This window comes from Neocloeon triangulifer, unplaced genomic scaffold (assembly GCF_031216515.1).
Source record: "Neocloeon triangulifer isolate White Clay Creek 2 clone unplaced genomic scaffold, ASM3121651v1 ptg000010l, whole genome shotgun sequence".
Lineage (NCBI taxonomy): Eukaryota > Metazoa > Arthropoda > Insecta > Ephemeroptera > Baetidae > Neocloeon > Neocloeon triangulifer.
In genome coordinates this window covers 1,251,589-1,279,489 of record NW_026775552.1, presented here as the reverse complement: position 1 = coordinate 1,279,489, position 27,901 = coordinate 1,251,589, and the positions used below count along the sequence as shown (strand labels likewise).

Below are 27,901 nucleotides of genomic sequence, written 5' to 3'. Positions count from 1 at the left end.
AATGTTTTAAATTAAAAGTTTATATACTTCTGTAAAATTTCTGTTTGGTTGGTAGATCTGTAGAGGTGCGCATGCGCAGTAATCCTTGTCACATTTTCTCTCACTTTGGAGAAGGCCCGACAACTTTCGACAGGCGTGAGTATTCTCAGCCCCTTTTTCTTCACATTTTTGCCCCTTCCGCCGAGGTCACCGACCTGAACCCTAAGTGACCTGTTCCCGCCAAAGCCGCCGTTTAAAAGGTTTAAAAGGTTCGATCCGCGGCGCCCGTTTTAGTCACAATTTCCGGGTTCTCCGTTTTGGGTGTCGGGCTCGCCATGGCCGATTCTCGCCTGCCAAATAATACTGAATTGCTAAGGTCAATGTTAGCGAATTACGTAATCTCACTAATTCGCGAGCTACACTAACGCACGTGCGAATTGTTTGTGAAAAAGTAAGGAAAAGTAGCAAAATTCGCGTGGAGGAGACGCAAAAGAAAGTGGAGCAAAAGCTTCATCGCGCAATAATTCCAACGCTTTGATTTTAAAAATAAAATTGCTAATTTTTATCTCAGAAAGACGCTGTAAAATGCAATTAATGGTTCATTTTAACTGCAAACAGTTTTTATTTTTTAATAAATTTGTGAAGCTCGAGCAGAATTTTCTCGACTCGCCGCCGAGTGAACTTTTATTGATTACTTGGCAAGCTGCTCAGACTTCGTCCCAGTAACTCTCTTTATGCAACTTATTACGAAGAGGAATATTGAGGATAATAGTTAGTTTAATCCACAGATTAAACACAATTTTTTCACATTAAATATCTTATAATTGGAAAAATTTTAGAAATTTCAATGAAATATAAAATAATCCGTCAACATTTCCTAATTTAATTAAAAAACCCAAAATTTATTAATTTAAATTTCAATCTTATATAAGTTAAAAAACATTAATTTCAATTAAATCATTCTTTGTCATAGAAAAGAAGTTCGGCCAAATTTTTATAATTGAAATTAAATAAATAAACACTAAATAAATTTTTAAATTTTTATTTTGTCATTATTATGGATGAGTTCATGTATGGGGCATAGTTGCCCTCAGTTTTTGAACCCAATAAACAAATTTCTGAAACTAAATAATTGATTTCAATTTCATTATTCAAATTTTGTAAATTTACACCTAAATTAACACTTACCATTATTAAACTAAAATAATTTATTGGAATACAAAGAAATTTAAATAATTTTTTTTTTTTATAATTTCAATCCAATTTCAATCAAAATATGCGCAACCAAATATTTTCAATGTAGTTACAAATTAATTGATTCAAAATTCCAAATAACAAATTAAAAAAGGTCTATTTTTACTTTAGACATGAAACTAAATAAATATCTTACACACTTGACTATTTAAAAAAATAATCTGGTTAAATTTTTGAACGGGGTTAAAAACACCGGGACCCGGTGTGAAAATGACGTTAATATGTTATAAACACCGGGATCCGGTGTGGAAAAAATTTGTCAATATGTTATTTACACCGGGAAAAAGTAGAGGCGGTTTTTAACCAAAATGCAATACCGATAACCGTTCAACATTGAGAACCGCAATCGTTACAAGGGCTTTATTTTTAAAATATTAATTCTTCAATAAATTTTTCCCTTTAATTTCGTGTGCGCGCATTTCACCGATAGTAGACAACACCTTTTGTAGGCAACTCCGTTGTGGGTTTGCGAGCTTCGGGCTGGAGGCGCGCTCGCCCGAGAACGTGGTGAAGGCCGGCTCCGGGCGGGACAAAAGGGCGGGGATCGTGGGGGGGCTCCTGCGGAGCCCCCCCACGAACACAGCCGCCCTTTTGTCCTCGCCCTGCGCACGGCCTTCCCCACGTCCTCGACCTCGCTGCGCCTCCACCCCTCGCTCGCGGCTTCTGCAAAAATTAATCTTGGGGGTTGCCCAACTCCGAGTTGCCCAACTCCGAGTTGCCGGATCGTGGGGTGCCTACAACTCCGTCTGCATGCTTGTTGATGAAATTTAAAAAAAAGTAATATGTATACATAATTTGAAATAAAATATGGAATTTTCATGAATATAAATTTTCGGTTTAGTTCTAAATCTTGAAAAAAAAATTTAAAAAAGTTGTATGAGACGTGGATTTGAACCCGCCAGCTCATACTCTGAATGCGGGTACGATACCGCGATACTACTGCCGCTTGCAATGATGGTGAAATTTATTGGTATTTATCGTTCCGTGTTTCAGTACCGGTTGCGATTCTCAACCGGTAGTGGAGAGTCGGTTTTGGCATTGCAATAATTGGTCGTTTTTTTCCCGGTGAAAATAACATACTGACGCCAGCATCACACCGGGTCCCGGTGTTTTTAACCCACTTCTAAATTTTTAGTTATGAAACAAACATTGGTTGATTAAAATTGATGCAAATTTCAAACAATTTTAGAACAAATTTACGACTGTTATTAAAATTAGAAACTGTTTTTAAATAAAGAACTGTGAGACTGAAGAAGAGTCAGAACGGTCCGTTTTTATTTTGAAGCTGCGAGAGATTTGGAATTTGAAAAAAAAAAAATTATGTAAGCGCGAATCGGCGGCGCCGACTGTTTATTTTTAGCTTGTCTGACCGGCTAGAAAATGAGTTGCTGCGCAATTACATTATTATTCTCAAGTACCAAATCCGCGTTTGGCCAAAGAGGTTCACTAGCCTCGGAAAAAAAGCACGCCGGGAAGTAAAATTGACCTCTGCAATGCCAAGGTCAAGTTTCTTCCCCTTTCAACAAGGAAAGGCAGCGTTGATTAATTTATTGCACTTTGCAATCAAGTCTTGAATCAATTCGCTCTTTATTCAAAGTCATAGAAATGAAGAAACTTTAAAGTATTTTAATCAAATTGACACTTAATTTCTGTAATTGAAACAGTGATTCAGAAATTTTGACATTAGTCCAATTCTCTCTTTCTAAAAATGTAACTGAAAAATGGTCAGTGAATAAAAGTAACTTATTTATTTTTAATAAAACGCAATTAAACTGGAATTATAATTTATGCTGGAAAGGAAATGAAGAAATTTAATTCCAGAATCTAATTCCCTGTTAATCCCAACAATCTCTGCAGTTTAGAATTACCATCACAATTATTTATTTATCATTCTTGAGCACCTTGGATTGAGATTTGAAATTAAGCTCTTGACATCGTTTTGGCTTCCTGAGATCGCGTAACTTTGCTCAAGTCAATCAGTGGCTCGGTGCTAATCGCATTAGGGGCTGGAAATAGTCCCCGTCTGGCTTTCTTTCCGTTCTGCGTCTCAATTACTGCGATTCATTAGCAAGTCGGTGCCAATTCAGTTTAAATTTCTAGCGCGTGGACAAATTTCGTGTCCAGACATGTGCTCGCCACGCTCTTATCTCGTGAAAGAAACAAAGTGCGTGGTTTTGAAAACAATTGAAAGTGAACCGAGTAAATATTAATCGAAACGACAAGTTTATTTGTCCTGATCAAGATAAGATAACAGTTTGTAGTTATTGGACCAAGTGATTGTATAAAAAAAATACATATACACAAAACCAAGATAAATTAAAAGCTGGCCAACATGACAAGTGTAAAAAAATTCTTTAGACCATAAGTTACGCTTAAAATAAAAAAAATCCACATTTCTTGCAATACTGTTTTGTGACCTGCGTACATTGATCACCAATCGATTCGTGATGACCAGACCTTTTCAACGATGTGTCACACTTGATACTTATAGTCAAATTTGAATTTAGTGGTGGGGGAACCGTTCGGACCAATCAGAACGCTTGAATTCTTAAATTGTGGGTTTCTTGACGAATATCACAGTGATTTTGACCTTTTAAGTTACCAATCGATTTGTTGGGACCTGATCTTTCACACGGTGCATTCCTTTCAAGGATACCAACCGTGTTCAAAGATTTATTGTCAAAATCTTCTAGAATTTTCAATTGAAAAGCTGGTTTTCTCAACTTTTTTAAGGGTTGCTTTTATATTTTAGATCTTTCTCCCTCTAATTGTGCATCAATCATTCAAATCCACTCTCAATTTAATTCAAGTAACCTCTGATTTGAATTAACATCTCGTGTTTTCTAGAGGTCACGGGGCTTGTTTTTGTTTTGAGCGAGGGGATGAATGTGCGCGCCATTCACACCCCAGAGCACTGGCGCCGCTCAACAGAATAATATTATCTAATAATAGAGTCTCTTTGGCACGCACGTCCTTTAGCTGTTTACCAAAAATCAAAAAGAATCCGCAGAGAGCTTCAATCAAAACAAAATGCTTCGCAATTAAAAAGAAGTTCAGACAGGCTGAAGAAGTGAACCGAGTCTGCAAGATTTAATTGCGGCACTTACAAGCCGACCCACTTTAATTAAACAGGAGCACCGAATTTAAATTTAGATCTGTTCGAAAGTTCAATTATTGCTCTCATAATAACTTCAAACTCGAAAGAAAAATACATTTAAAAGAATAATCTTCTTCTTGTGTTTTGCAAAACGAGTCTTTCTAGATGTAATTCATTATAATTGCAACAAACACGCCAAGTTTGGAATGCACCCCCGAGCGAGCAGAAACAAGTTTCCTTTTGAGCCTGCAAAGAATAAAAAAACAGGCGTCCGAAAATAAATGAAATGGCGAGCGTGCGTGAGGACGCGCGAGGCCTTGGCGGAAAAGAGTCCTTGGTGTGTTTTTTAAGGCGCCCCTCCGCCGACTTTTGCAGTCGATCGCTGACCGCGCTTGTGATTGCAGGCCCCCCTAACACCGCGGCCGCCACACTCAGAGAAATGTTGCTCACCAGAACAGCCGCCTACTCCGTCAGACTCTCCACCTCAGTGTCGCAGGTAATTTTAAACTTGATTCTTTGAATTATAAATTATTTTAATCATTTTTTATTTCACTTTATGATATATTTCAAGCTCTTTTTTATTCACTCTCCTTTCAATTAATTTACACAACTTTGCTCAAAGTTTTACAAATTATCAAATAGTTGGAACAAGTTTTATCGTCGGTCTTTGCCAACTGGCACGAGATTCTCCTCTCAATTGTCCTAAACCTAAATCAAACGTCACTAATTTGTTGGTTTTGAGCGCAAAGTCCAACTTGAATGTTAAACTTTCACTCGTAAAACGTCTTTATTGAATTCCGACGCGTAATTTGGTGAGTGGATATTTTTACACGTCTGGAGCCTTGACTTAGTTGATAACCTTATCAGTGTGCAGAATTCCCCGGCAAGGCGATTGATCACAAATTAATTGGCAATGGAATCTTTTTTTTCATGAAGGTTTTATTTTATCGTCGGACCTGACATTTTGGAACAGTTTCAGAAACTTATTGTCATTCAAAGATATTTTAACTTTAACTAATTTCGAGTAAACTTTAAAAATTCGGTCACCAATCGATTCGTGATGACCTGACCTTTCCAACGATTTGTCACACTTGATGTGTAGGATTAAATTTGAATTTGGTGGTGGGGGAAGCTTTCGAGCCAACCAAATCGCTCCATTTGAATAACCACTGTTTCCGTTGCAAATGTAACGATAACCTTCTTCTTTTTGGTCACCAATCGATTCCCTGTGACCTGACCTTTCCAATGGTGCATCTTCGTTGCGTAGTTACCAAAGGAAAATTTCATTAAATTATAACAAAAAACATTTAAATTATTAATTTAAACGTAGATATCTTTATTTCCAAGTTGAAATTGCCACAAATAGTCAAAAATCAATCTGAATTATTTTTATCTTGATCAATCTAAATTAAATTGTTTTGAATGTTGATTGTTGCAGGGTGTTTTGCATCAACAGGCCGGAGAAAAAGTGGTTCTTCCGTCGGCGGCGCTGCTGGCCGGTCTCGGTCTGGCCCTGTCCACGTTCAGCCTGAAGCAGTTGCTGGCGTCGCACCGGACGGCCGCGCCCTCGGCCAACTGATTCGGCCGCCCCGCGATGGGCCGCACTTGAAATTCCCTCTTTGTTCTGACAGAGAAAGAGCGTCCGCCAATTGTAGACTGCGTTTTGTTAGTAATTTGGACGCGCAAGAATCTTCTTTTGTATGAGTGACGTCTGAGTTGTTGTTCTGCGACTGATCGTTTCATATTATATGTTGTGCATCACAATAAATTTCCAAATGTGGAGTCACAAATTAGCAAAAACACGCCCTGCTTTCAATTCTAGGTGTCCTTAAACTTAAAACTTGAAAGAAAAATAAATTTTGAAGACTTAAATGATCTCCTTTCAATTATGAATCCGAAGATGTGTCACACATGGCCACCATGTCGCGAAGGTCATTGACCTCGTTGAGGTGACCTTTGACGTGGCACATAGACGGAAAGAGGACTTCAAAAGGAACATTTTGGTGACTGGGATATTGTTCATACAAATTGAGTTATTAATGTGTTTCTTTTAAATTATTATTATTATTATCGTTTTTTTCCCCCCCAAAGGATGAATTTGAATAAAAGACTAAAAATTCTATATAGTTGTAGAGCTCGTTTTAATATTATATATCGTGTAGTCCTATCGAATACATGTGATGACTCTTACAAAGAGAACAGTAAACAATGAATGAACATCGCTCGATTGCGTCGTTTTCGTCCCAAATCGGAGACACTGCCAACTTTTTTTGCGAAGGGGGGAGCGGCCGAACCGAACTGGTCGCTCTCGACGAAACACTGAACACATAAAGAACAGAGGTCAAAACAAAGCAGCAGCTGCAGCAAAAATCTCTAAAGCTTTTCAATTTTCGGAACAACCAATATTATATAGAAATTTAACAATTTTTTATATTTCATAGAGAGGAGGCTACGAGTAGTTTTGATTCTTTTTTCATCTTCACATGTTGTGGCTGCTTCGGAAAACACAGAATTCCGAACAAACAATATACAAACTGCAATTCAGATCCTGCGATTTGTTATTAGACACTTAGCTATAGATTTAAAATACGTAAGTTAAGAGAAAAGTAGTTTTTAATATTATGTACGTGTGTGTGTGTAGAGGTAATAGCAAAATAACTCCCAGCTCTGCTGACCATTCCAATCGATTTTGACAATAACTAATCGGCTCGTACACATTTTATCTTAAATTGTTGTGTAAAAGGTTCAAAAATCATCTTGGAAAAGTGCGCGTTTTTCTTAAAAAATCTCCTACTAGAATTGCAAAAATACGGTGATTTAAAAATTTCAGATTCCTCGTGATTTTTTTTTCTTCGCTTATTGCACTTTTTGTTGTGTTAATTAATTATTATATTATGCTACAATTATTATATTTATGTTGAACTGGTTTCGTCAACACACAGACAAATGAGAGCGCGGTAAAAAAGAACTACTTGCAAAACGTACTAAGCTGCGCGAAAGAAGGTTATTGATTTTCTTCCTTTATGTACAAAGCTGCTAATTTTCTTGAGTTTCGTTAATTAAGCTTTAACTGATCGACCGGATGCGTTAGCTATTCTCACATGCAGGTACTTTTATTTAATTGTTCTTTTTTCTACTTGTTTAATTGTTATACCAACTAGGCGAGTCCTAATTTTATACTTACAGCTACGGAGAAGTTTAACTTTTGCCAGCAAGAATATAGCAAGAAGTGTGATTTTGTCCAAAAACTATGAAGATTTATATATTATATATTCATTTAAATATAGATTTATATTAAATAATTTTCTTTTTCCGTAGAGATAATTTTGAATTTAAATTCTTTTCGATAGAGTGCTTTTCTAATATTATCTATCACGTTTATAAATTACTAAATCAGTTTTTATATTTTCCGCCTAAATATACTTTTACGATTATATGCGAGATACAATTTTCAACAGCCCTGGTTTCCATTTACTGTGGCCAAACGAGGAGGAACTGCAAAATATACAAGAGCTTTAAATTCTTTTCAGCACATTGGCCACAATAACCGGAAAAATGGCCCGCCAATTTAAGTAACAGATTTTTGCATTGGCACTGGTTAGAAAAACTACTGCTTAAAATACGAATAAGAAGACGAGAACGGTTAAATTTGATTCGACAAATAATTTAAAATTCGCAAACAACAAAGTCGCAGCTTCTTCGGAATAGATTTTAAATTTTCTGCAGGCAAGACTGAATTATACGTTTAGAGAGCGTTTGAGCAGCTTATTGTTTTCGAGAGTACATTAACATATATATATTTTTGTTTTCCGTCAATTTACGTGGGTAGGAACTGGGGCATGCGTGTGTTAAGGGAGCAGGTTAGTAACTAGGATTAACAAGTGCTTCTTCGTCCGAGGACTCACTCGCAAAAATATCTGCTTAGAAAAAGAGTTTGCTTGCCAGAAGCACAAAACGCGCGCGCACACGTCGCAGGAGAGAATCAGCGTTGGGCGCCGACAGGGCCCGGCTTTAGTTCTTCACAAGTTCACGACATGGACGAGCAGGGCAGCCGCGGCGACCCCATCTGGGTCAGCACGCGGTCCAACCACTGCAGCGGCCCGTTCAGGTGCAGCTCGATCCAGCACGGCGTCGACGTCACCGCCTGTCGTCTGCGACAAATTTGGAAAAATTAGCAAGACGAAGAAGGTTTTGAAACTTTTTGATAACTTGAAATCAAATTTTGTTGGTTTTTAAGCAATTTTTAGTCGACTAAAATGAAGATTTACTAATACAAAAGAAAACTAAAAATTGAGAACATAACTTTCCTCTTTAAAACCGTAAATCATTTTTAAATTTAATTTTGGCCAAAAGCGACATTTTCATTTTTATAACTTTCATCTTAAAATGAAAATTGGAGGAAATATTTCAAATTTCGACTTCAAATCAAAATCTTGGTTGTTCCAAGTACCTGTACTCGGCTCCCCAGCCCTTGACAAAGCTCATTCGAATGGTGCACATCCTGGTCAGCTGGTAAACAGCTTCGAAACCATTGTTGACCGACTGCGAAAGCAGAGCCGCAAACTCCTGGTTGTTGAAGATCTTCAGGTTGCAGCCTTTGGACAAAACCAATTAGTTTTGAATTTAAGAATAATCAATCCAATGAAATACCAGGAGGAATCTTGCAGACGGTGGCCATGTGCCATCCGTAGCGCTGGTTGCAGTTTGGCGACTGCACGAAAATGGACGAGTCGCTGAGACACTCGGCGAAGACCTCCCCGCCAATGTAGTAGAGCCGGACGCCCTTGCCGATGTGGCGCCGCGTCTGCTCCACCACCTGGTTGCGGTTCACGTTCGACAGCAGCCCCAGGCAGAACCGCTCAGAGTTGCTCGGATCTGTATAAAACAAAATTTTAAATAAACAACAATAATAATTTTAATTTAAACAAACCAGTGAACCCGTCCACTGTGATGGACGGCTGAGATGCGTGAAAAGTTTCGCCAACCCTCGTGTTGAGCTCGTAGTAGCTGATGGAACACCAGAAGGCCGGTTCGCAGTACATCACAGGCTGGGAGTCGACGTGCGGACTAGAGTCTGGAGACAGACCTGCAAAATTCACCAAAATTTAGAATAAAATGGTAAAAATGAGTATCTCAAATTAAAAGCTAATTAATCTTCTCTTAACTGCCCAATTGAACTTCAAACTCTGGTAAAAAAATTAGCGTTCATTGTCCTTAAAAAATGTAAACTTGTGTCTGCAAACAAACCTGAGGATTAAAACCATACAAGATTTGTAAAAAAAGGTTCATTTCAATGAAAAAAACAGATGATGTGGACATCACAATTGAATTGTTTGAATGATAAGTCAATCAAAAACAAATTTGGTTGATTTTGAATACAGCCTATTTAAATTTTGAATTTTGAAGAATTTAGTGTCAAGTTCTTATTGTCACTGGACTCTGGAGTGTTTGGAAGACTCACTCAGGTTGTCATTGTGGTCTTGGTTCTCGCCGTCCTCGGACATGTAGCCCGGGGGCGGCGTCTCGGTGGGCGGGACGGGGCTGAGGGAGGCGGCCGAGCCCTGCCCCCCGCCCGGACTCATGGTGGAGGCGGTGGAGGCGGCGGACGAGGCCGAAATGCTGAGCGAGCTGCCCACGAGACTGGAGCTGTGGAGGCTGCTGCCCCCCGAGGAGGAGTTGAGGTTGTTGAGGCTGTTCAGGTGGTTCAGGTTGGCGTGGCCCGCCAGGTTGCCCAGCCCAGGGAAGTTGGTGTTCTCGGGCACCGACGACGTCGAGATGTCGTCCAGCAGCGGGTACTCGTTGTTGTCGCCCGTAATTGTGTGCCGCGGCACCAAAATCGCGGGCAGTTCTGCAAAAACATAATTAAATTAATTTTAAAGGAAAATTTCATCAATATAAGAGGGTAGTAAGGAAAGGAGTTCAAGAAAATTCACAAGAACTCTTAATATACTTTCATGATTTTAACTGAGAAGGTTAAAATTGATCAAATTAAAGAGTTTCTTGATCAATTTTTATTGTTGGTACAGTTAACAAGTGGGTAGTAAGAAAAGGAGTAGAAGAAAATTTGCACAAAGAATCAAAATTTTTATGAATCATAGCTTTGAACCTTAAAAAGTAATAAATTAGAGTTTGGGATGAAATTGACCCACTTTAATAGTTGCCGCCATTAGTAAATGGGTAGTAGGGAAAGGAGTAGTTTGAAAAATGGATCAAACTTGGTTTTCTCTCAAGTTTCAAGTTTGTTGTGCTGACCTGGTTGCTCTACTCTGGAGTAGTGGTAGGGGTTGATGCAGACCTCGTCGCGCTTGAGGTTGAACGCGTATTGGCAGAGGTCGAGGGCCCTGAGCTCGTGGTGGCTCTGCAGGTCGGGCCAGCGCCACAGCCGGCAGTAGATGACGTGCGGCAGTCCCTTGCGGTGCGACACTTGCAGCCGCCCGTCCAGCGACCTGAAACAATGCAAGTTACCTTTCAGCAATGCGTCAACAATCAAATAAAAAACAAAAAAACAATGCAGTTGGCAATCAACACCGGCGATCGACCTCACAAACAATTTTTTCAAATTGTAATCAAACTGTGCGAAAATAGGACTTTGAAAAATTAAGGTTTAAATTTGCTTTTATTTCTCGAATCGCGACCGGAAATGGCGGAAATAATTGCACCGGGACGCGACCAACTTCTTATCAGCCCACTTGCGAGATAAAACGGTGAAATTTATGTCGTGGCGAGTTTTTTAAATTGCTTTTAAAACAAGTTCGCAGTAAAATTTTTTTGAAATTTTTGAAACAAAAAGCTCAAATTAAAAAAAAAAAAAATTATTAGTGTTAATTTGAATTATATTATTTAATTCTGCTGCAATTTAAATTAAACATGAAAAGCAAATTCCGAATCTTAAAATTTTCGGAATGAGATTTTTGAAAATGAGTTCATTTAGCTCCAAAACTGATCAAATCGCGTCACGATTGAAGTTTTTCTGCTTTCGATCAAAGCCGGCTCGGCGACGCGAGCAAAAAATCTGCACAGTCTGGAGCCTTTGTTTGCATCATAAAAGAGAGGCTGCAGGGTTGCGCGGGAAATCAGGTTTCGATTTGGGGCAACCTTGAGCGTCGGCGGCCCCTTTTAATTACCCATTCTTCCGACTCTACGTCGGCCTATGCAAATAATTGTTTTTATTAAATTCAGCGCAGCCAGCGACCGAGATCAACTTTCGCGAATTGACGAGATGGAATGAATTCTTCGCAGCACAGACGACTCCCCTCCCCCCCCCCCCTCAAATTACGCATCTTTTAAATGAAAGACAAACGAGTCAGACGTGAGGTTCTAAAAACGGAAATTTTGGTTCTTTTTTTTAAATTCAAAATCAGAAACTCGAAAAGTGAAAATTCCAGATCATGCGAATTATCACGAGTTTTTCTATCAAATATGAATAATTAACTAAATACGATTGGTACACGTGCAAGCAATTCAAAATTATTAAATTCGTACAAGCCAATTTGCGATCTTCGATTGGTCGAAAAAGTTCCCCAACCACTCTTCTTCGCAGGGTGGTCTGTTTTCATGGCACCCCCTCCCTTCAAATTTGTTTATTTATTATAAATAATAAAAATTAATAAATCGTTACTAAAAAAATTATGTAAAATGATTTTTAATAAATTAAATAAAAAAATAAAAAATTTTGAAACCGGGCGAACCTCGTTGCAAAGAAAAAATGAAAAAATAAAGGACAACTGACCCCAAAGGCGACCTGCGGTCTGCTGGTACTTTAAAACCTAGGATTTCTTGTGTCCGACTAAAACTAAGTGGGAGGAATTAATAAAAAAGTAAAAATAAAATGGGAGAATTTTAATTTTAATAAACAAAAATTGCAGAAATTAATTAAGCAAAAGAGTTAGTCAACAGCTTCATACTGTGATTTTGGCAGAAATTTCCAGGGCAATGAACCCAAAGACTTTTCTGGCTTTTCTAGAGCGATCGAGTCAGCCAATCAGCGCGCCAGGGGGCGGTGCGAGCGGCCTCGCTCGGGTATAAAACCCCGCAGCAGCCACCGTTCAGCATCAGTCTCTCGGACTTCTCCGAAAGGAGAGGACCGGCACTCAGGTTAGCTGATGAGGCCTGGATTGGCCGAAACAGCTGTCCTAACCAGTAGTGCGGCAGAATACTGTGATTTTGCCAGAAAAGTCTTTGGGTTCATTGCCCTGGAAATTTCTGCCAAAATCACAGTATGAAGCTGTTGACTAACTCTTTTGCTTAATTAATTTCTGCAATTTTTGTTTATTAAAATTAAAATTCTCCCATTTTATTTTTACTTTTTTATTAATTCCTCCCACTTAGTTTTAGTCGGACACAAGAAATCCTAGGTTTTAAAGTACCAGCAGACCGCAGGTCGCCTTTGGGGTCAGTTGTCCTTTATTTTTTCATTTTTTCTTTGCAACGAGGTTCGCCCGGTTTCAATTTTTCATGAAATCCACCTCGAGTGTTACCATTCAATTCAATATAAAAAATTTTGTTTTCAAATTTTTTTTTTTTTTAATTTCAAATAATTTAAACAATTTTAAAACTACACAATGAAATAATTTATTGATATCAAACCTTTTTTTGGTAGAATCTTATCAATTTAAAAAAATTTCCCTTAAAAAGCGATTTTAGTTTAAAACTATTTTTGTAAATCTGGAAATAAATCGTTTATTTTGCAGACGCTTCTTCAAAATTACTTTTTATCTGATGCTGTGTTTAATTTTGTCCTTGTCATCTTCAGGCCACTCCATTTTTGCATAAAACTATTCCAGGTTGAAAGGCAAAGTCGGAATTTAAAGTGAATTCAAAGAAAAAAAAGGCGGCGTGTTTGGATAGCAACGGAGGAGATTTTGCGAATGAAGGGGCGACGTCGGCGGCGCGCCGTATCGACCCGCCGAGGGTGGTGCTTCACCCCCATGCACCCCTCGCGCCAACTCTCATTCGCGATTTCGGCCGCTGGAATAAAATAATAATTAGTCTCGGCGCTGGAGCCGCAAACGCGTTTATTTTTAGACAACGAGACACAATTTTTTCCCTCCGTCTCCGCGTTGCGCACGCATTTCGCCTATTTGTGCGCGCAAAAAATAAAAACGTCTGGCTCGAGTTTCAAAATTTGATCCCGGAAAATGGCGACGTCGCGAAACGGCCAAATTGACACACGCTCATCTCATCTTTACGTTTGAAATGAAAGGGAAACGAAAGAATTAATAATCTGGAAATATTTGTCAAATTCAATTATAAAGTTGAAAAGAAAAATCAAAGACAACAGAATAAATTTTTTTCGTTTAAAAAATTTTTAAAATTCATTTGGAAATCGGAATTTGCCATAAAATGAAGGGTAATTCTTTTTTCCCGCCAAAATTGCTCAAAACTTACAATCGGCAATGTTTATTGAAATTTCAACACCCATAGTTTAATTGACCCTTTAAAGCGGTTCTTGATCAAAATTTGAATATTCCGTATTTCGAAAGAGCTTTTTCGGGCAGTTCCAACCGTGGCCGGGAAACAATTTTCAGGCCAAAATTGACAAAGTTACGACGAATTTAAAATTCCTTGAACGACGCCATCTTGGATGGAGCAGAAAACTCGGAAATGTTTGTTTGTGTGAGCGAGAGTGTGTTGGTGGTGAATGTTTGTTGACGTGTGTGTGCGGGTGGTGCCGATCGTGTGTGTCAATTGCTCATACCTGCGTGTCTGGTAATTCTGGATTGTGTACCTGAACGAGGTCGATCCCCCGGAGTCCACCCTCGAGCCTGACGCAGAGTTTTGAGCGCCGCGAGGACTGCAAAAGGCCGAAACAAACAAAAAATAATACATAATTGCATGGATGGAAATAAAAAAAATTAAATTTTGATCATGAGTGGACAGAGATAGAAAAATAATCATGTGAAGAGAAGTGGACAGACCGCGCCGGGGTGGGTCAACCTTGAACCACCACAAGAGAAAAAAAACACAAACACACACCCCACGCACAACAGTGAGATTCGAAGGGGAAGAAGCGTATTTACACTGAGCAATGAGCGACTCCAAGTCTATTGCGCATGCGCAGTAATTTATGATTGATAACACAATTCGAATGTAATTCGAATCTTTGATTAAAACAGAAGAAATCGCTACGGTTTTTATTTTTGTTTTTAAATCATTTTAATTATCATTATCCCGTATTTACTGCGCATGCGCGGTACATAAAAATCTTCGAAAAGTAGGATTCAACGTAAAATTCAGTATGTATCGTTGAAAAAAATTATATTTAAATAATTTTTAGTCATCCGAATGCACTATTGGATCTGTTGCGCACGCGCAGTAGATTTCAAATGATTTCACGCATGCGCAATAGCATTTTTCTGATTCAAATGTTTATGACGTTTCATATGAATGCGGCTATTGGAGAAAATTGGAAATTGATCGATTCTACAATTTCACGCCAACCGAGAGTGACTTTTGTGGACTTCGGCCAGACCCATTCATTATTTGCATAATCGCTGCGATAATCGGCAGATAGCGGCGACCTCCAATAATCGTGCGAGTATTTCTTGAAAAAAGAACTTCTTGTCGCGTCTAGGTGAGATATTGATAAAAAGGGAGCTTTGTTTTTGGAAGAGCAATGAGATGCGATGGAATTATTCACGGCCAGGCGTGATTTGAATGGGCGGTTCGCGGTTCACTTCCCACTCACAACAACACATCAGCCGACCGATAATTGGCTGCGAATTAATAAAAGCATTTTGTGCGAATAAAATCCAGATTTGTCAATTTCGCTTTACGAATAAGATGTAATAAAAAATTGAGTTTATTTTAATTGGAATTTTCTCCAAAGATTTGAAATACTCTGCAATTTTGAAATTTAATTGGCGGATTATGTAACATAATTATTAGAACTAGAAATTAGCAAAACAAGAAATTAAAATTCCAAAGGTCAGTTTAGGGGCATTTCTTATCGAGAGAAAGAAGGAAAATATTGTCAAGTGTTTGTTTTAAGAAATGAATGGTTTTGCTTTTGACAACAACAACAAATCCTGATTAAATTTATAAATTTGTTCAACAAGTCTTATAATGTTCGAAAAGCAATAATTAAAAATAGCACGCGGCGTTCGATTGGGAAACGAAACAAAATCTGGAAGCAGCATTTTGAGCAGGGAAGAAAAATAATATAATTTAATATAATATGCACTTTGAAAATTTGAAAAAAAAATGTCTTAACTTGCATTCGGGCCAACCAAAAATTTCATTATAGTGCATCAATAGGAAAAAAATTATAAAAATTGAATTACAAAAAAAAGTATTGCCACAAATTATAAATTTATTATTATTTGAATAAAATTGATAAAAGCTGAATGAACTCATTGACGGCAAGTTTTTAGCATGAATCATCCCCTAGAAATAGTATTACTACAAAAACAATAAAATTTGGAATGAGTTAACTTTGAATGTGGAGCGATAAGGGACAATGGGAATTGTTTGTTCGCAACAACATTGCCTCGTAATTCGTCGATTAATAACAAATTCCAAACTCAGCATGCATTAGGAGGTAAATATTTGGCCTCGAGTGTCGTGATTACTTCGCCTCGAAATAAACAAGTGCGTCTGGGAAAACAAGCCAAGAGAGAAAGAACCGAAGAGAGTGCAAAACAAGAGAAGAGAAGAAGCGGGGCCGGAAGAGTCTCAAGGCCGCGCTCGCAATCGGCCCTTTTTTTTATTTTTCTTGGTTCGAAGAAGGTGCGATTGGACGAGTACCTGGGGATGGTGATGCACTTGGTCTTGGGGTCCTGGTTGGACACGGCCTTTTCCAACTCGTCCAGTCCGCCGGACTTCTTGAGCTTCTTGACCAGGCTGCGCACGGCCTTCTCACTCCACTTGTCCTCGCACTCGCCCTTCTTCCAGCCCAGCAGTCGCTTCACGATCGGCGGCGAGAACGGCAGCATCGACGACATCTCACCGCATCGTCCCGCGTCCCGGACACTCCCAGCTCTCTCTCTATCTCCTCGCTCGGACACGCTACTTTTCAATCGGGCGCAGTTTGCTGCCGACCGACATCTTCCTAATCGCACAGACCGCTCCGCCGCCGCAAGTAGATCCGCGGCGCCTTCCTGCAAATCGCCGATTTCTCTCCCCCCAGCTGGTCTTTGAACCTTGAAAACCTTTAACCCGACGCTAAAGTTGGTTTCAGATCGGTTCGGACGCGCGGTCACGGACGCGAGAGCGATCGCGGCCACTGCGGAGCACACCGCTGGTATTCCTCCGCGCTGATCGGCCAGACGAGCCCCAGAGCGCGTGCGCACTCGGCTCTTGGCGCCAAAGCTTTAGCCGGCCGCCGCACAGGTGGCGCCACCGGATTGGCGTGTCGAGCGGGTTGCGGCCAGCGATTTCACAGGAGCTCTTCTGATCGTCTTACTTATTGTTAGACACACACGCTCCGTTATAATGACATGAAAGACACAAACTCCAAATTTCCATTTCCTAGTGAAATTCAGAAATTTATGAATAAAAATTTTTATTATAAGGTAGATTTATATCGTCAAGCTGAATTTCATTTAACAATTTTTAGTACAATTTTAATTATATGTGAAAGGTGAAGGTCGATTTAGTTAATTTAGCATTAATTTCTAGCATAAAAAAAAATACCATTTAAGTTTTAAATCATAATCTGCGGAAAAATTGTCAAAATTTATCTCGTTTTTAACTAGAATTTTATTTTCTTTTGGAGCAACAACAACAACTCTACTTGACGGTTTGGGCGACGCAGTATAATTACGAAACGCAATTAGTTAATTTCGTGGTCCGTGCGATGCGTTGTTGCGTCAAGTGTGTCTTCTTCCTTTGTCAGGGTGTGGCGACATTACACTCGCTCGCGCAGGTAGATCCTCTCTCGCTGCTGCAGTCACGCTGAGCGCCTCGATCCCCAAAGACGCCTGCCAAGAAATAATCCAAGCACACTCAATTCCACATATGAGGGTCCTCGGGCTGCAGGTGCTGCTCTCGGCCCTGGCGGCCGCCAGGGTCGCCGCACAGTCCTACAACTTCGGCCTCCAGGTCAGTTTTAAAAGTGCCACATCTAGTTCCAAATTGTTTAATTTCCAATAATTAACTGAAGCAAATTTGAAAGCTCTAGTTTTGTCATCCTCGAGCAGAAAATAACTTACACGAGTTAAATTTTTTTGTTATTTTTATTGTCAATAGAAGAAGAGTTTGTTGTGCAAAAATTAAACAAGGATACTTTGCGCTCATCAAAGCGAGAGAACCTGTTGCTAACTTAATGTAATGCAACAATGAAACTCAGGGTTGAACAGAAATAGAGAAGATGCGCGCGAGACAATTTACTGAAATAAACTTACTTTCTTTCCCTAGAAAAGAAATTAAACTTTTTATTATAATTATTGGTTTATTTAAATGAAACTAGCTAAAGTGAAAAATTCTTATTTTTAATGCTGTCTCAAATATTCATGAATTGATTCAAGATTTATTATGAAGGTTATATTTTTTGTCCATCGTCCTTTGAAATTTCACTAGATATTAATTGCAATTATTTTTTAATGAAAACTGAAGAGTGCTGTGGTGGATTTTGTATCAAAAATTAAATTACAATTTTCTTAATTTCATTAAAATTTTGATTTTTCTTAAAAGAGAATAATTTTTACTTCTTTTGTAAAAAAATTTGAGCATCATTATTCGCCTTTTTATTGAAAATTTTAGATGTATCAATCAAAATGCAATTTGTGAAGTGAATTTTGTCGATGTTGACAGGGCGAGGAGCGACACATTTCTGAGGCGAACGAGTTTCTGCGTCAGTACGAGGTGCAGAGCGTGGGGGCGTGCAAGGCCCTGGTCACGGCCCAGTGGGACTACGCCACCAACGTGACGACCAGAGGCGCCGAATATGCCGTGAGTGCACCGCCTGTGACCAAATCTCACAAATAAACCGTTCATTTTTGCGTACCGAAATTATTCCAAAAAATATGCCCTTCTAAATTCTCCCAAAAATAAGTTAAAATATTCCATTTCTTGCCCAAGAAATCAATGAGGGCGATCCAAAAGCCTAACCTGGCCCAGGCTAACTTGACTTAGCCCTGGGCTAACTTAGCCCACCAGCAAAATTGAATGGCGGGTTTAATTAGCCCAGGCCAGGTTAATTTAGCCTGGGCCAAGTTAGCCTTTTGGATCGCCCTCATTAAATTTTTTAAATAGTCCCTTTTTGAACACTAAATTTTTTTCAATCGGAAATTTCCAACTTTTTGTTTAAAAAAAAATTGGCCAATAATTTTAATTTAATTTGAAATTTGAAAAATTTGCAGGCGGCGGAGCAGTCTCGTTTTGACAAATTCGTGCGGTCGGCGTGGCGCCGGGCCGAGTCGTCGGTCCATTGGCGCGCCCTTTCCGTTTCGCAGCCACGGATCTACCGACAATTCCTCAGGTTGGGGATGCGCGCCAGGGAAACGGCCGGACTGCCCGACGATCTCGCCAAAGAGGTTTTTCATCTTTTGTTTATTATTTTCAGCCTTTTCAGAAGCACAAAGTCAAAATTCAAGTTTTAATTTTTTTTATTTGTCCGCATTGTTGCAATCGCGCAGTTTTTATCAAATTATTAAAAATAAAAATAAAATATGCTAGAAAGAAATATGGAATTGCTGGCAAAAACTGCACCGCAGCACTAACAAGAAATTTGCTGAAACTTTCATTATGAAAACAGTTTGAATCTGGAGAAAACCGCGTTTTTTGAACATTCCTGCTTTTCTATACTGTCGTGTTTTTCCTGTTGGATTTAGAAGAAAGTGGTAAATGCAAAAAAATGTACAGAATTTAATTTGCTACAACTTTTGATTGAAAACTAATTTTACTGTAAAACAATTCGCCGGGTGTAAAATCAATTTCAGTAATTTTTTAATTTTTTTACTTATTCTGAATATTTTCCTATAAAATTGGGATCTGAATGATTTCTTAATATTCTTATCTTTTATTAAAAATTTAAATTGAGATTCAGGCAGAAGAAATCATCGAGAATTAAACTTTGAGCTTCTCCTTAAAATTCAGCTTTTCATGAAATGAAATGCGTCTCCGCTTAAAACTTAACTTGACACTTTGTAGTGATTTGAAGTAAAAATTTAATATAATTTAATTTGTGAAAACCCAGATAACTCAAAATGTTTGGTGAGTTTTCAAATTGTTTGTGGCAAGTTTAAAACGTTTTTTTTTTTAAATATACACAGAGATGGTAATTTTGATTGCATATGTCTGAAAAGTTCTGAGTAAAATCGGATTTATTATTAAAAAATGTGAGTTGTAGATGCAAGACGTGCTGTCGGAAATGCGGGACATCCAGAGCAAGAGCCACGTGTGTCCGGCGCCGGGTCTGGAGAACGCGATTGCGGTGCTCACCGGCAACTACAACAACCTGTACTCGACCCCCCTGCAACGGTGCTCCCTCCACCTCGACCCGGGTAAAAAGAATTTCCTTGGGAAAAAAAAGCAAAAATTAAATTCCAAGTCACGAACGCAGAACTCGTGTCCATCCTGAAGACGTCCAGGGACCCGGTGATGCTGGCGTTTGCGTGGAAGTCGTGGCGAGACGTCGTCGGACCCCCCAGCAGGCCCAGGTTCGTCAGACTCGTCGAGCTCAGCAACACCGCCGCTAAGAGAAACGGTAAAAAATTTCTTATTAATTATCATTAACTTAAATGAAAATATTTATAAATTTAAGTTAAATTTTTTATGTGTTTTGGGCATTCATTGAAAATATGATCGGGCTTTAAAAAATATTAGGAAAATGTAAATTTGTGAAAAATTGTCACCTTCATCTTAAATCAATATTTTCAAAATTAATTCAAATTGGATCCACAATTTTCCTCCAATGGAGAAGAACTAAAGCCGAATAAATTGAATCAAAAGAGTCTCTTATGCTTCTGTGCGCGAGTCAAAAAATAAGTTCGACACATCCTGCTTTTAATTGAGAGACAAAAATAAAAGAAAGAGCTCAGGGGATGTTATTTGGTCGCGTCGGCCGCGGCGCCGCTTCATTATCAGCGCTGATTGAAAGCAGGAATGAGTTTTGTTTCCTCATTCAAAGGCAAAACAATGCTAATGACGCCCCCGACCGACGACGCATCACTCAAACCCAAACACACAAAACAAATTGTTTTCCTTTGCTTCGTTTCAAATCAATCAATTCCAGAGTTTTATTTTGGTCCGCCGGAAACAGACGTAAAATAAATCTCTCTATTTCTGGAGGTCGACGCACTTTATAAATACACAATAATTTCCGCACCTCAAAGTTCATTTCGTTTTTTTCTCTCTATCTCGGAAGTATTTACGAGAGTTTCGGTAGAGTGATCTGTCGAGGGCCACGCCTGAGCCAAATTGCCCCGTAGAAAAGGAAAACGAACGGTGCTTTTGTTTAGATTTGCGTGTCGATTTTTCCTTTTCCGTCTCGCTGCAGTTTTGAAACACACGGCAGCGCCGAATGCAACGCGCGAAAAAACGGATCCAATTACACACCAAAAGAAAACAGAACTGTCAAGCGCGCGCGCGCGCCTTCCGTTGACCTTGCAATTATGAAAGGAACTTGTGACCTTTGCAAAACATTACTTAATTCTTAATTTTGGTAAATAGATCGAATAAAAGAAAAAAAAGTAAAGAAAAAGGATATTTTAGTTGAAAAAGAATTGAGCACTGTTTAATTAATTATAAATTATAATATGCAAATGAAGAGTTAAAAAAAATGGTAAAAATTGTTAAAACGGCTCTAGAGTTACGGTCAATGCTCTATTTCATGAGAAAGAAAAATTCATAAAATCAGCAGAATTGAGAAACCTCATTGTAACAAAATTTGTAATTTCAAAATAATATCATGAATCATGATAGGTTGTCATCTAAAATGCAATATTTTGCTCCATGAATTATTTTTTTTAAGGAAATGCAATCCTTTGGGTGAATCTCTTCAAACAAAGGTGAACTTTTCAAATGATATGTTCAAAGCCTGCACATTCTGAGCTCAAATATCGGGAAAAAATTGTGCTTTTTACCAAGAATTTAAAGCAAATGGTTGTAGCAAGTGGTGAAGCAAGTAATGGTGTCAAGAAATTGCCTACTTTACAGACGCCTCAAAATGAGGCTATTAATGTATTTAAATGAAAATTATTTTTGTTGAGAAATCAAACAAATGTCGCTTTTATAATGTTGCAAAAACTCGAATACACCTAGTGTTTTTAATAAATAAAATTTCTTATCTCAATATCTTGTCTTATATTCTTGTTACATACGAGGAATGAAATGGCATTATTTAAAAATATGAAACAAAAGTAAATTATTTTTTGATTTAATTAATTAAAATTCAAATAAGAAATTGTGACTGATAATAAACAAATACTCAAATTAAGGTTTCCGAGACGTGGGCGAGCAGTGGCGGTCCGAGTTCGACCAGGATTTGCTGCCGGGGACGGGGCCGAACGTGATGGAGGCGGCGGGGGCGGCGTGGGCCCAGATCGAGCCCCTGTACCGCCAACTGCACGCCTACGTGCGCCGCAAACTGGCCCAGCAGTACGGCGAGGGCGTGGTGCGGCCCCGTGGGCCCATCCCGGCCCACCTGCTCGGCAACATGTGGTCGCAGTCGTGGGCCGCCGTCGAGGACCTCGTCACGCCCTTCCCCTTCAAGAGACTGCCCGACGTGTCCGCCGAGATGGCCAGGCAAGGATACACGCCGCTCGGGTCAGCCAAAATCAATTATTTATAAAAAAAATTCTAGATTCAAGGTCCATTTATTTAATTTACTCTCTCTGTTTGAAGAAAAAATAATAATGAAAAATCAATTATTTTTCTAGATAATTCAAATTTTATTTCCTTCTTTTGTACAACTGAAATATTTGTTAATATTATATTAAAATTTATAATTTGGTTTAATATGAATTATTTTTTTCAAAGTTTATGAAATTCTAATAAATTTTTAACATCGTTTATAAAAGATTTTATTTTTGTTTTTATAATTTAACCTTTTTTGGACCTGCAGTTTGTTGCAAGTGGCCGAGCAGTGGTTCACGTCGCTGGGGCTGCCGTCGATGCCGGCCGACTTTTGGCGCAAGTCGATCATTCAAAAGCCGCTGGACCGGCCTGTGCTGTGCGGATCCTCGGCCTGGGACTTTTGCGACGGCGTCGACTACAGGTCAGTGCGATTTCTCAACTTGATTTTTTTTCTTCAAATCTGGCTTTATGGAGAAAATTTAATTGATATTTACGTGCTTTGGATAAATCCGATTTTGTAAAATTAATCAATTTTATTCCTTCTCAAGCTTTGATTCATCATATTGAAGCCAAAAGTGGTCCCAAATAGTTAAAAATTTTAAACAAATTGAATTTTAAGTTATAATTTTTTATAAGTATTAAACAATTTTTTGCCGGAAGGCTGATTTTTATGAAATTTTCAATTGCAGACTGAAAATGTGCGCGACGCCGACGTACGCTGACCTGGTCGCGGCTCATCACGAACTGGCGCACGTGCAGTACTACATGCACTACGCGGCGCAACCGACGCTGTTCCGCGAGGGCGCCAATCCAGGCAAGCTAAAAAAAACCCTCAACGATTTTTTTTTTTTTGCTTAACTCCTGCGGTTGTTGCAGCGCTTCACGAGGCCGTCGGCGAGATGGTCACCCTGGCGGTCACCAACCCTGACCACCTGCAGCGCCTCGGCCTCTTCCCCGGCAACAACTCCAACGACGAAGGTCCGTGGCCGTAAATTTGAAATAATCATTTTCTTTGAAATGCATTTTCAATTGAATTTCTAGTCCGTTTTGAATGTTTTATGCAACAGTGAGCACTTAAAATCTAGAATTTTGCAGCTAGACGATTTAATACTTTGCTAAACTTTATTTTAAAACATTTTTATTTTTTTATTTCTTCAAATTAGAAATTTATGAGAAACACCCAGGCTCTAGGATTTGATACTTTTTTAATAATTTACCAAGCAAAATTGCATTCAAAGTTTAAAATTATTAAAAAACGTCTTTCCTCTTTTTTTTGGTAATAAACATGAAACTTTTTATTGCAACGCAGAAATCCACATGAACTACCTGATGCGGGTCGCCCTGGAGAAGCTGGCTTTCGTCCCCTACAGTTACATCATTGACCTGGTGAGGCGAAGAAGGGGAGGGGGTGATAAGTAAATCAAGAAGGTTGTTTAGGAAGGGGATAGAGTGGTAAGGGGAGGTGATACAGGGTTAAAAGGTATTGAGGGGAAAGGGGAAGTCTGTGAAGGAAGAAAGATTAGGAATTATTAAGTATAAATTTCTCAATTTATATTTTGTTTGAAAGTGGCGTTGGAAAATCTTCAGCGGCGAGTTCGGCTACAAAGAAATGAACGAGCGCTGGTGGCAGCTGCGGCTCGGCATCCAGGGCGTCGCGCCACCGGCCAAAAGGTCCGAGAGGGACTTTGACGCCGCCGCCAAGAAGCACGTGGTCACCCACAAGCCCTACATCGGGTATTTTGCTTAGAAATTTTGAATTCATTTTATAACAACTGATTTTGGTCGGATTGAATAGGTACATGGTGAGCAGTTTGCTGCAGTTCCAGATGCTGCAGGCGCTGTGCAGGGCCGCCGGCCACAGGGGCCACCTGCACAGGTGCGAACTGCAGAACAGGAGGGAGGCTGGAAAGTTGCTCAGGTATATCAAAGTTTTAACCCCCTCCAAGAGAGTTTTTATATAATTATATCCTAGTAAAAATTCATTCATAACTCATAACTTATGTTAAACCTCTGATGGAGGAGAAATAGACTGGAATCGTTTCCGCAGAATAGATTCTTGTTCCATTCCTCTTGCAATTTAATTTCATTCCATTTTCTTAAAGAAGTTCAAATCTTTGAGTTTCAATGAAATAGAATCGAAATTAAACATGTTGAATAGTATTTGGGGCAAAAATATAAAGGATTCTATTCCAACACGCGATGAATTTTCCATTCAATGAAAATTTCCATCCACTTTCCCTGGTCTTGAGTTTCCAACAATTCAATTCATCCCTTGTATAAAACTGGAATCTATATAAATGAGTCTGTTCCTTAAAATGGGCTTGGAATATATTATGAAATTGTTTTACTGATTGTGAGAATAACAGAAAAAACATTCTAATTGTTGATGGATGTGAAGCCAGGTGATGTCTTCGGGGTCGTCGAAGGCGTGGCCGGAGGTGCTGCGGGAGTTGACGGGGGGCGACTCGGCGCTGCTGGACCCGCGGGCGATGCTCGAGTTCTTCACGCCCCTGGAGCAGTGGCTGCGCGTGCAGAACGGCCGCGAGGGCCTCGAGCCGTGGGACCTGAACGACCCTGGTACGATGGACTTTGACCCCAGATAGCACCACTTGCAGTCCCCTGCACTTGCACGCACGCCTGGCCTGGTTTATTTATTTGTCAAAGCAGAGTGATTGACGGGTGGTGGCACAGATCGAACTGCGGCAATCAAGATTGCAATCGATCGCTCTGCTTTGTTAAACAGCGCAATTACGCGAGCAATTATTACCGTTTGCAGAGTACGCCCTGCCTTGGAGCAGCGCCTCGGCCGCCGCCTCTTCAGCCGCCCTATCGGCCCTCTTATCGGCCCTCCTGCTCACCATGTAACAAATTCTCCAACAAGATATCATTTTTATTGATGTGGCCGCGCAAATCGACACGAATCGTCACTTGTAAATATTATTTTTATATGTATTTGTTAGTTTTGTACAAGCAATAAACTTTCTTTCTTTCTTTCAACAATCAAAGCACTGCTTTTTAAAATATTTTGAGATCTCAAAGTTAAAAACGATCGCAATGCAATTCATCAACGGCCCCTGAGGGTGCGCACGTGCGACCTGAGGTGGCGCATGAAGTCCTCCATGGCGCGAGGGATGGCCCTGTCGACGGCCACGCGCGGCAACCAGCCCTTCAGGTCCGTGTCCATCAACCACTGCACCTTGCACGCGTCCGGCTCGTGCTCGATCGGACTGATCAACCAGCAACCGGGGCCGCTGTGCGCCCTGAAATGAACAATCAAATTTTCAAAAAATGAAAATTAATTTCTTCCGATAAATTCAAACATCAGTTCAAAAGAAAAATTATCTTTGTTTTCTTCCTTTTATAACTTTTGTTCACCCTTTTATTGAGGGTGAAATTTTGAAATTGCCTCTTAAAAGGACTGTTTATGAATAAAAATATAAAGAAGAAAAAGAATTACTCTCGTTAGGGTTGAGGAAATACCTATAAGCCCAGGATTTTGCTCACCTGCGGCCCCAGAGTGTATAGATCAAATGAATCGTTAAATTTTTTGCTCTTTTTTTTTATAAATTTGAATATTCACTTTGGAAATCTCCAAGTGAGAATTTGTCACCTGATGATTCCGTCCTGCTCGGGTTTGAAGTTGTTGGAGGTGGATCTGGCGGCGGCGATGAAGTGTCCCTCCTTCTCTGCCCACTGCCGCAAAACGACAAAGTCTCGGCTCGAAATGATGCCGGCCGCGATTTTCGCCGTCACTTGGTAAGTAATGTCCGTGTTCTCGTCGATTTTCTGCAAACCAATTCAAAACATTTTGTTTTAATTCACATCAAAAGTGATGAGAATAACAATTTAGTCTTAAATGAGACAAAGTTGGGTGGGAAAATTTTTCAGCTTTGGAAAAATAGTTGATTTTAGGCGAAAAAAGTGGTGATTTTTTGTAAATAATTAATTAATTTTGAACTGTAAATATTTGCATGAAAATGATCCATTTCTACTCTTTGATTTTATATTTGAGTTAATTTCCATCAAATAAGTGAAGTTTTTTCCCATATCCCTGATATCTCTCTTAATCGTAATTCGTTATCTATAAAAAGTGAATATTTCCCTTCCAACAATCGTGATTCTCTTAATAAATTCTTGCAACACTTTGAATTTTGAGGAAATGAATAAAGGAATAATTAAACAAACCTGGAGAACTTGTGATTTGGCGACGGTCGGATTCCAGGCGGGCACTTGCTCGATTTTGTGGAAAAGTTCCTCCAGAAGGCGCCGCGGTGAAAGTTCCACGCGACCCTGAATTTGTTAAAATTCATTAATTTTTCAAATTTTTTTTTTAATAAATTTTGAAACCGTGAGGCGGAAGATCTTGCGCGAGGGTCCGCGGCGCGAGTCGATGACGTCGCCGTCGTCGGACCTTTTTTCGCGGCGCCACCCTGGCCGCGTCGTCGTCGTGCGCCAGGTCAGCTCCAGCACCTTTCGGGCCCTTTCGTGCAAACTGCTGCTCTCCTGACAAATCAACACATTCCAATTAAAGAGACAAGAATGGTCAATGAAATTTTGATTTGCAATAATTTATGATTGTTTCAAGATTGCAAAAATTTACATTTCAGAAAATTACTAATTTTCTTTTATCTCAAGCTTGAAGTTTTTCATATTGAGATTTCTGAATTGTTTCAAATTATAAACTCAATTTTTGTAACTAAGAAAACCGCAAAATTTGGCGGCCGAACTTGACGGGGCGAATCGATTGCAGCTGCGGCGGTGACATTTGCAGACGCGGGGCTAATTTTAGACCATCCTCAACTTTTGGTGTGCACATGCAGCGTGATGAGACACGAGTTATATAAACAGCGGACGTGAGCAGCTTTGGAGCGCCAGAAATAAGATAGCACGAATCTTGGTCCAAAAATTTACACTAATGTTCAAAATATTTGCAAAATTTTAGTTTTTATAATTTTCTAAAACGAAAATGAATTATTCAGAGTACTTCAATAATTCAATTTTTGTAATAATTTATGTTGTAATTTACTTTACTTTACGAAAATTAAAGTTAAAATAATGTATTGAGAGAAAATTACATAATAAAATTGAATATTTATTCTCTCCTAAATTACAGAGTCGCCTATTTCGTAACTTTTAATTTTGCTTTGGGTGTGGTTTAATGAATATTTTCCTTGATTGATCTGCTGGAATTGAGGTGCCAAAGTACATAATCTTTTCAATTTTTTCCAAAGAAACAAAGAAATTATAAAAAAAAATTAATGGAATTTTTTATAACAGCCAAAATATTTCAACACAACTTAATTTTTCCCCTGAAAAATCTACGCGTTTAATCAAAATTTGTCTCCTTAATGCGGGTATTTCCAAAAAATATATTTAATCTTTTTACATTTGCTGATGAAATTTGCAACTCACATTTCGCTGCAACTTTTGAAAATCGTCCTCGGCCGACGAGTCGGGGGCGGCGGCGGCGGCGGAAAGTGGAAGGAAATTGGCGGCGACGTAGCTGGCGAAGCAGAGCACTTTGCACGTCGACGTGAAAACAAAAAACATGGTTTCAATTGCAAGAGTTTGTTTCTTGTTTCGAGTGCGCCGCGTCTCCACTGCAAATCGTGCCTGTTTCTGAGAGAATTAAGAGCGAAGAGGGGCTGCTGTGCGGTGGCGTCGCCGCGGCCCATGCGCGCCCCATTTATTCTTCCAACCGCCCGCGCCACGTTTATTAAAATAAAATTCATGTGCACCGCGCGGCAATTCTCGATATATTTATAGATTATAGAAAAAAAGCAGTGAGCGGAGAATTTTAACCTTGCAGACGCGGCAAGTCAACGACGCAATTTA

At 39.3% G+C, this 27,901-nt stretch overlaps 4 protein-coding genes across 9 annotated transcripts; 2 read left to right on the top strand and 2 right to left on the bottom strand.

Annotated features, from left to right (window-relative positions):
- The first annotated feature begins 56 nt into the window (after positions 1-56).
- On the top strand, positions 57-6,132 carry LOC132195765 (uncharacterized). The gene is made up of 3 exons (XM_059617961.1): positions 57-135; positions 4,735-4,826; positions 5,769-6,132. Exons 1-3 carry the CDS (start codon positions 72-74, stop codon positions 5,907-5,909), a joined length of 297 nt encoding a protein of 98 aa, XP_059473944.1. The 5' UTR covers positions 57-71; the 3' UTR covers positions 5,910-6,132.
- A 676-nt stretch (positions 6,133-6,808) lies between these two features.
- On the bottom strand, positions 6,809-16,578 carry LOC132195761 (mothers against decapentaplegic homolog 3). 3 transcript variants are annotated; one of them, XM_059617955.1, is made up of 8 exons: positions 16,076-16,578; positions 14,028-14,123; positions 10,583-10,776; positions 9,792-10,178; positions 9,261-9,416; positions 8,981-9,205; positions 8,781-8,925; positions 6,809-8,481 (listed from the first exon to the last, which is right to left on the bottom strand). In XM_059617955.1, exons 1-8 carry the CDS (start codon positions 16,270-16,272, stop codon positions 8,358-8,360), a joined length of 1,524 nt encoding a protein of 507 aa, XP_059473938.1. In that variant the 5' UTR covers positions 16,273-16,578; the 3' UTR covers positions 6,809-8,357. The 3 variants fall into 3 exon arrangements, with proteins under 3 accessions (XP_059473938.1, XP_059473939.1, XP_059473940.1); XM_059617956.1 differs by having other exon boundaries at positions 14,058-14,123; positions 16,076-16,575; XM_059617957.1 differs by lacking the exon at positions 14,028-14,123 and having other exon boundaries at positions 16,076-16,577.
- Positions 15,912-25,324, top strand: LOC132195760 (angiotensin-converting enzyme-like). Of its 4 annotated transcripts, none has more exons than XM_059617952.1 (15): positions 15,912-17,143; positions 17,196-17,371; positions 18,083-18,220; positions 18,631-18,804; positions 19,620-19,773; positions 19,833-19,976; positions 21,709-22,036; positions 22,335-22,487; positions 22,756-22,880; positions 22,943-23,044; positions 23,376-23,452; positions 23,634-23,800; positions 23,862-23,984; positions 24,465-24,643; positions 24,843-25,324. In XM_059617952.1, the coding sequence occupies exons 2-15, from the start codon at positions 17,288-17,290 to the stop codon at positions 24,929-24,931; spliced, it is 2,037 nt and encodes a 678-aa protein (XP_059473935.1). In that variant the 5' UTR covers positions 15,912-17,143; positions 17,196-17,287; the 3' UTR covers positions 24,932-25,324. The 4 variants fall into 4 exon arrangements, with proteins under 4 accessions (XP_059473935.1, XP_059473933.1, XP_059473936.1 ...); XM_059617950.1 differs by having other exon boundaries at positions 15,913-16,460; positions 16,509-17,371; XM_059617953.1 differs by having other exon boundaries at positions 15,913-16,842; positions 17,166-17,371.
- LOC132195764 (steroidogenic acute regulatory protein, mitochondrial-like) lies at positions 24,991-27,707 on the bottom strand. The gene is made up of 5 exons (XM_059617960.1): positions 27,479-27,707; positions 26,414-26,569; positions 26,252-26,356; positions 25,677-25,852; positions 24,991-25,326 (listed from the first exon to the last, which is right to left on the bottom strand). The coding sequence occupies exons 1-5, from the start codon at positions 27,614-27,616 to the stop codon at positions 25,131-25,133; spliced, it is 771 nt and encodes a 256-aa protein (XP_059473943.1). The 5' UTR covers positions 27,617-27,707; the 3' UTR covers positions 24,991-25,130.
- Between the last annotated feature and the right edge of the window lie 194 nt (positions 27,708-27,901).

Coding starts and splice junctions, on each gene's coding strand:
- LOC132195765 (XM_059617961.1), top strand. CDS start 72: ATGCGCAGTAATCCTTGTCACATTTTCTCTCACTTTGGAGAAGGCCCG. Junction 136..4,734: donor CCCGACAACTTTCGACAGGC/GTGAGTATTCTC, acceptor TTGTGATTGCAG/GCCCCCCTAACACCGCGGCC. Junction 4,827..5,768: donor TCTCCACCTCAGTGTCGCAG/GTAATTTTAAAC, acceptor TGATTGTTGCAG/GGTGTTTTGCATCAACAGGC.
- LOC132195761 (XM_059617955.1), bottom strand. CDS start 16,272: ATGTCGTCGATGCTGCCGTTCTCGCCGCCGATCGTGAAGCGACTGCTG. Junction 10,179..10,582: donor CTCCAGAGTAGAGCAACCAG/GTCAGCACAACA, acceptor ATGTTTTTGCAG/AACTGCCCGCGATTTTGGTG. Junction 8,482..8,780: donor GGCTGGGGAGCCGAGTACAG/GTACTTGGAACA, acceptor AATTTGTCGCAG/ACGACAGGCGGTGACGTCGA.
- LOC132195760 (XM_059617952.1), top strand. CDS start 17,288: ATGAGGGTCCTCGGGCTGCAGGTGCTGCTCTCGGCCCTGGCGGCCGCC. Junction 22,037..22,334: donor CAAGGATACACGCCGCTCGG/GTCAGCCAAAAT, acceptor TTGGACCTGCAG/TTTGTTGCAAGTGGCCGAGC. Junction 23,045..23,375: donor CAACAACTCCAACGACGAAG/GTCCGTGGCCGT, acceptor ATTGCAACGCAG/AAATCCACATGAACTACCTG.
- LOC132195764 (XM_059617960.1), bottom strand. CDS start 27,616: ATGTTTTTTGTTTTCACGTCGACGTGCAAAGTGCTCTGCTTCGCCAGC. Junction 25,853..26,251: donor CCAAATCACAAGTTCTCCAG/GTTTGTTTAATT, acceptor ATTGGTTTGCAG/AAAATCGACGAGAACACGGA. Junction 25,327..25,676: donor GAGCAGGACGGAATCATCAG/GTGACAAATTCT, acceptor TGTTCATTTCAG/GGCGCACAGCGGCCCCGGTT.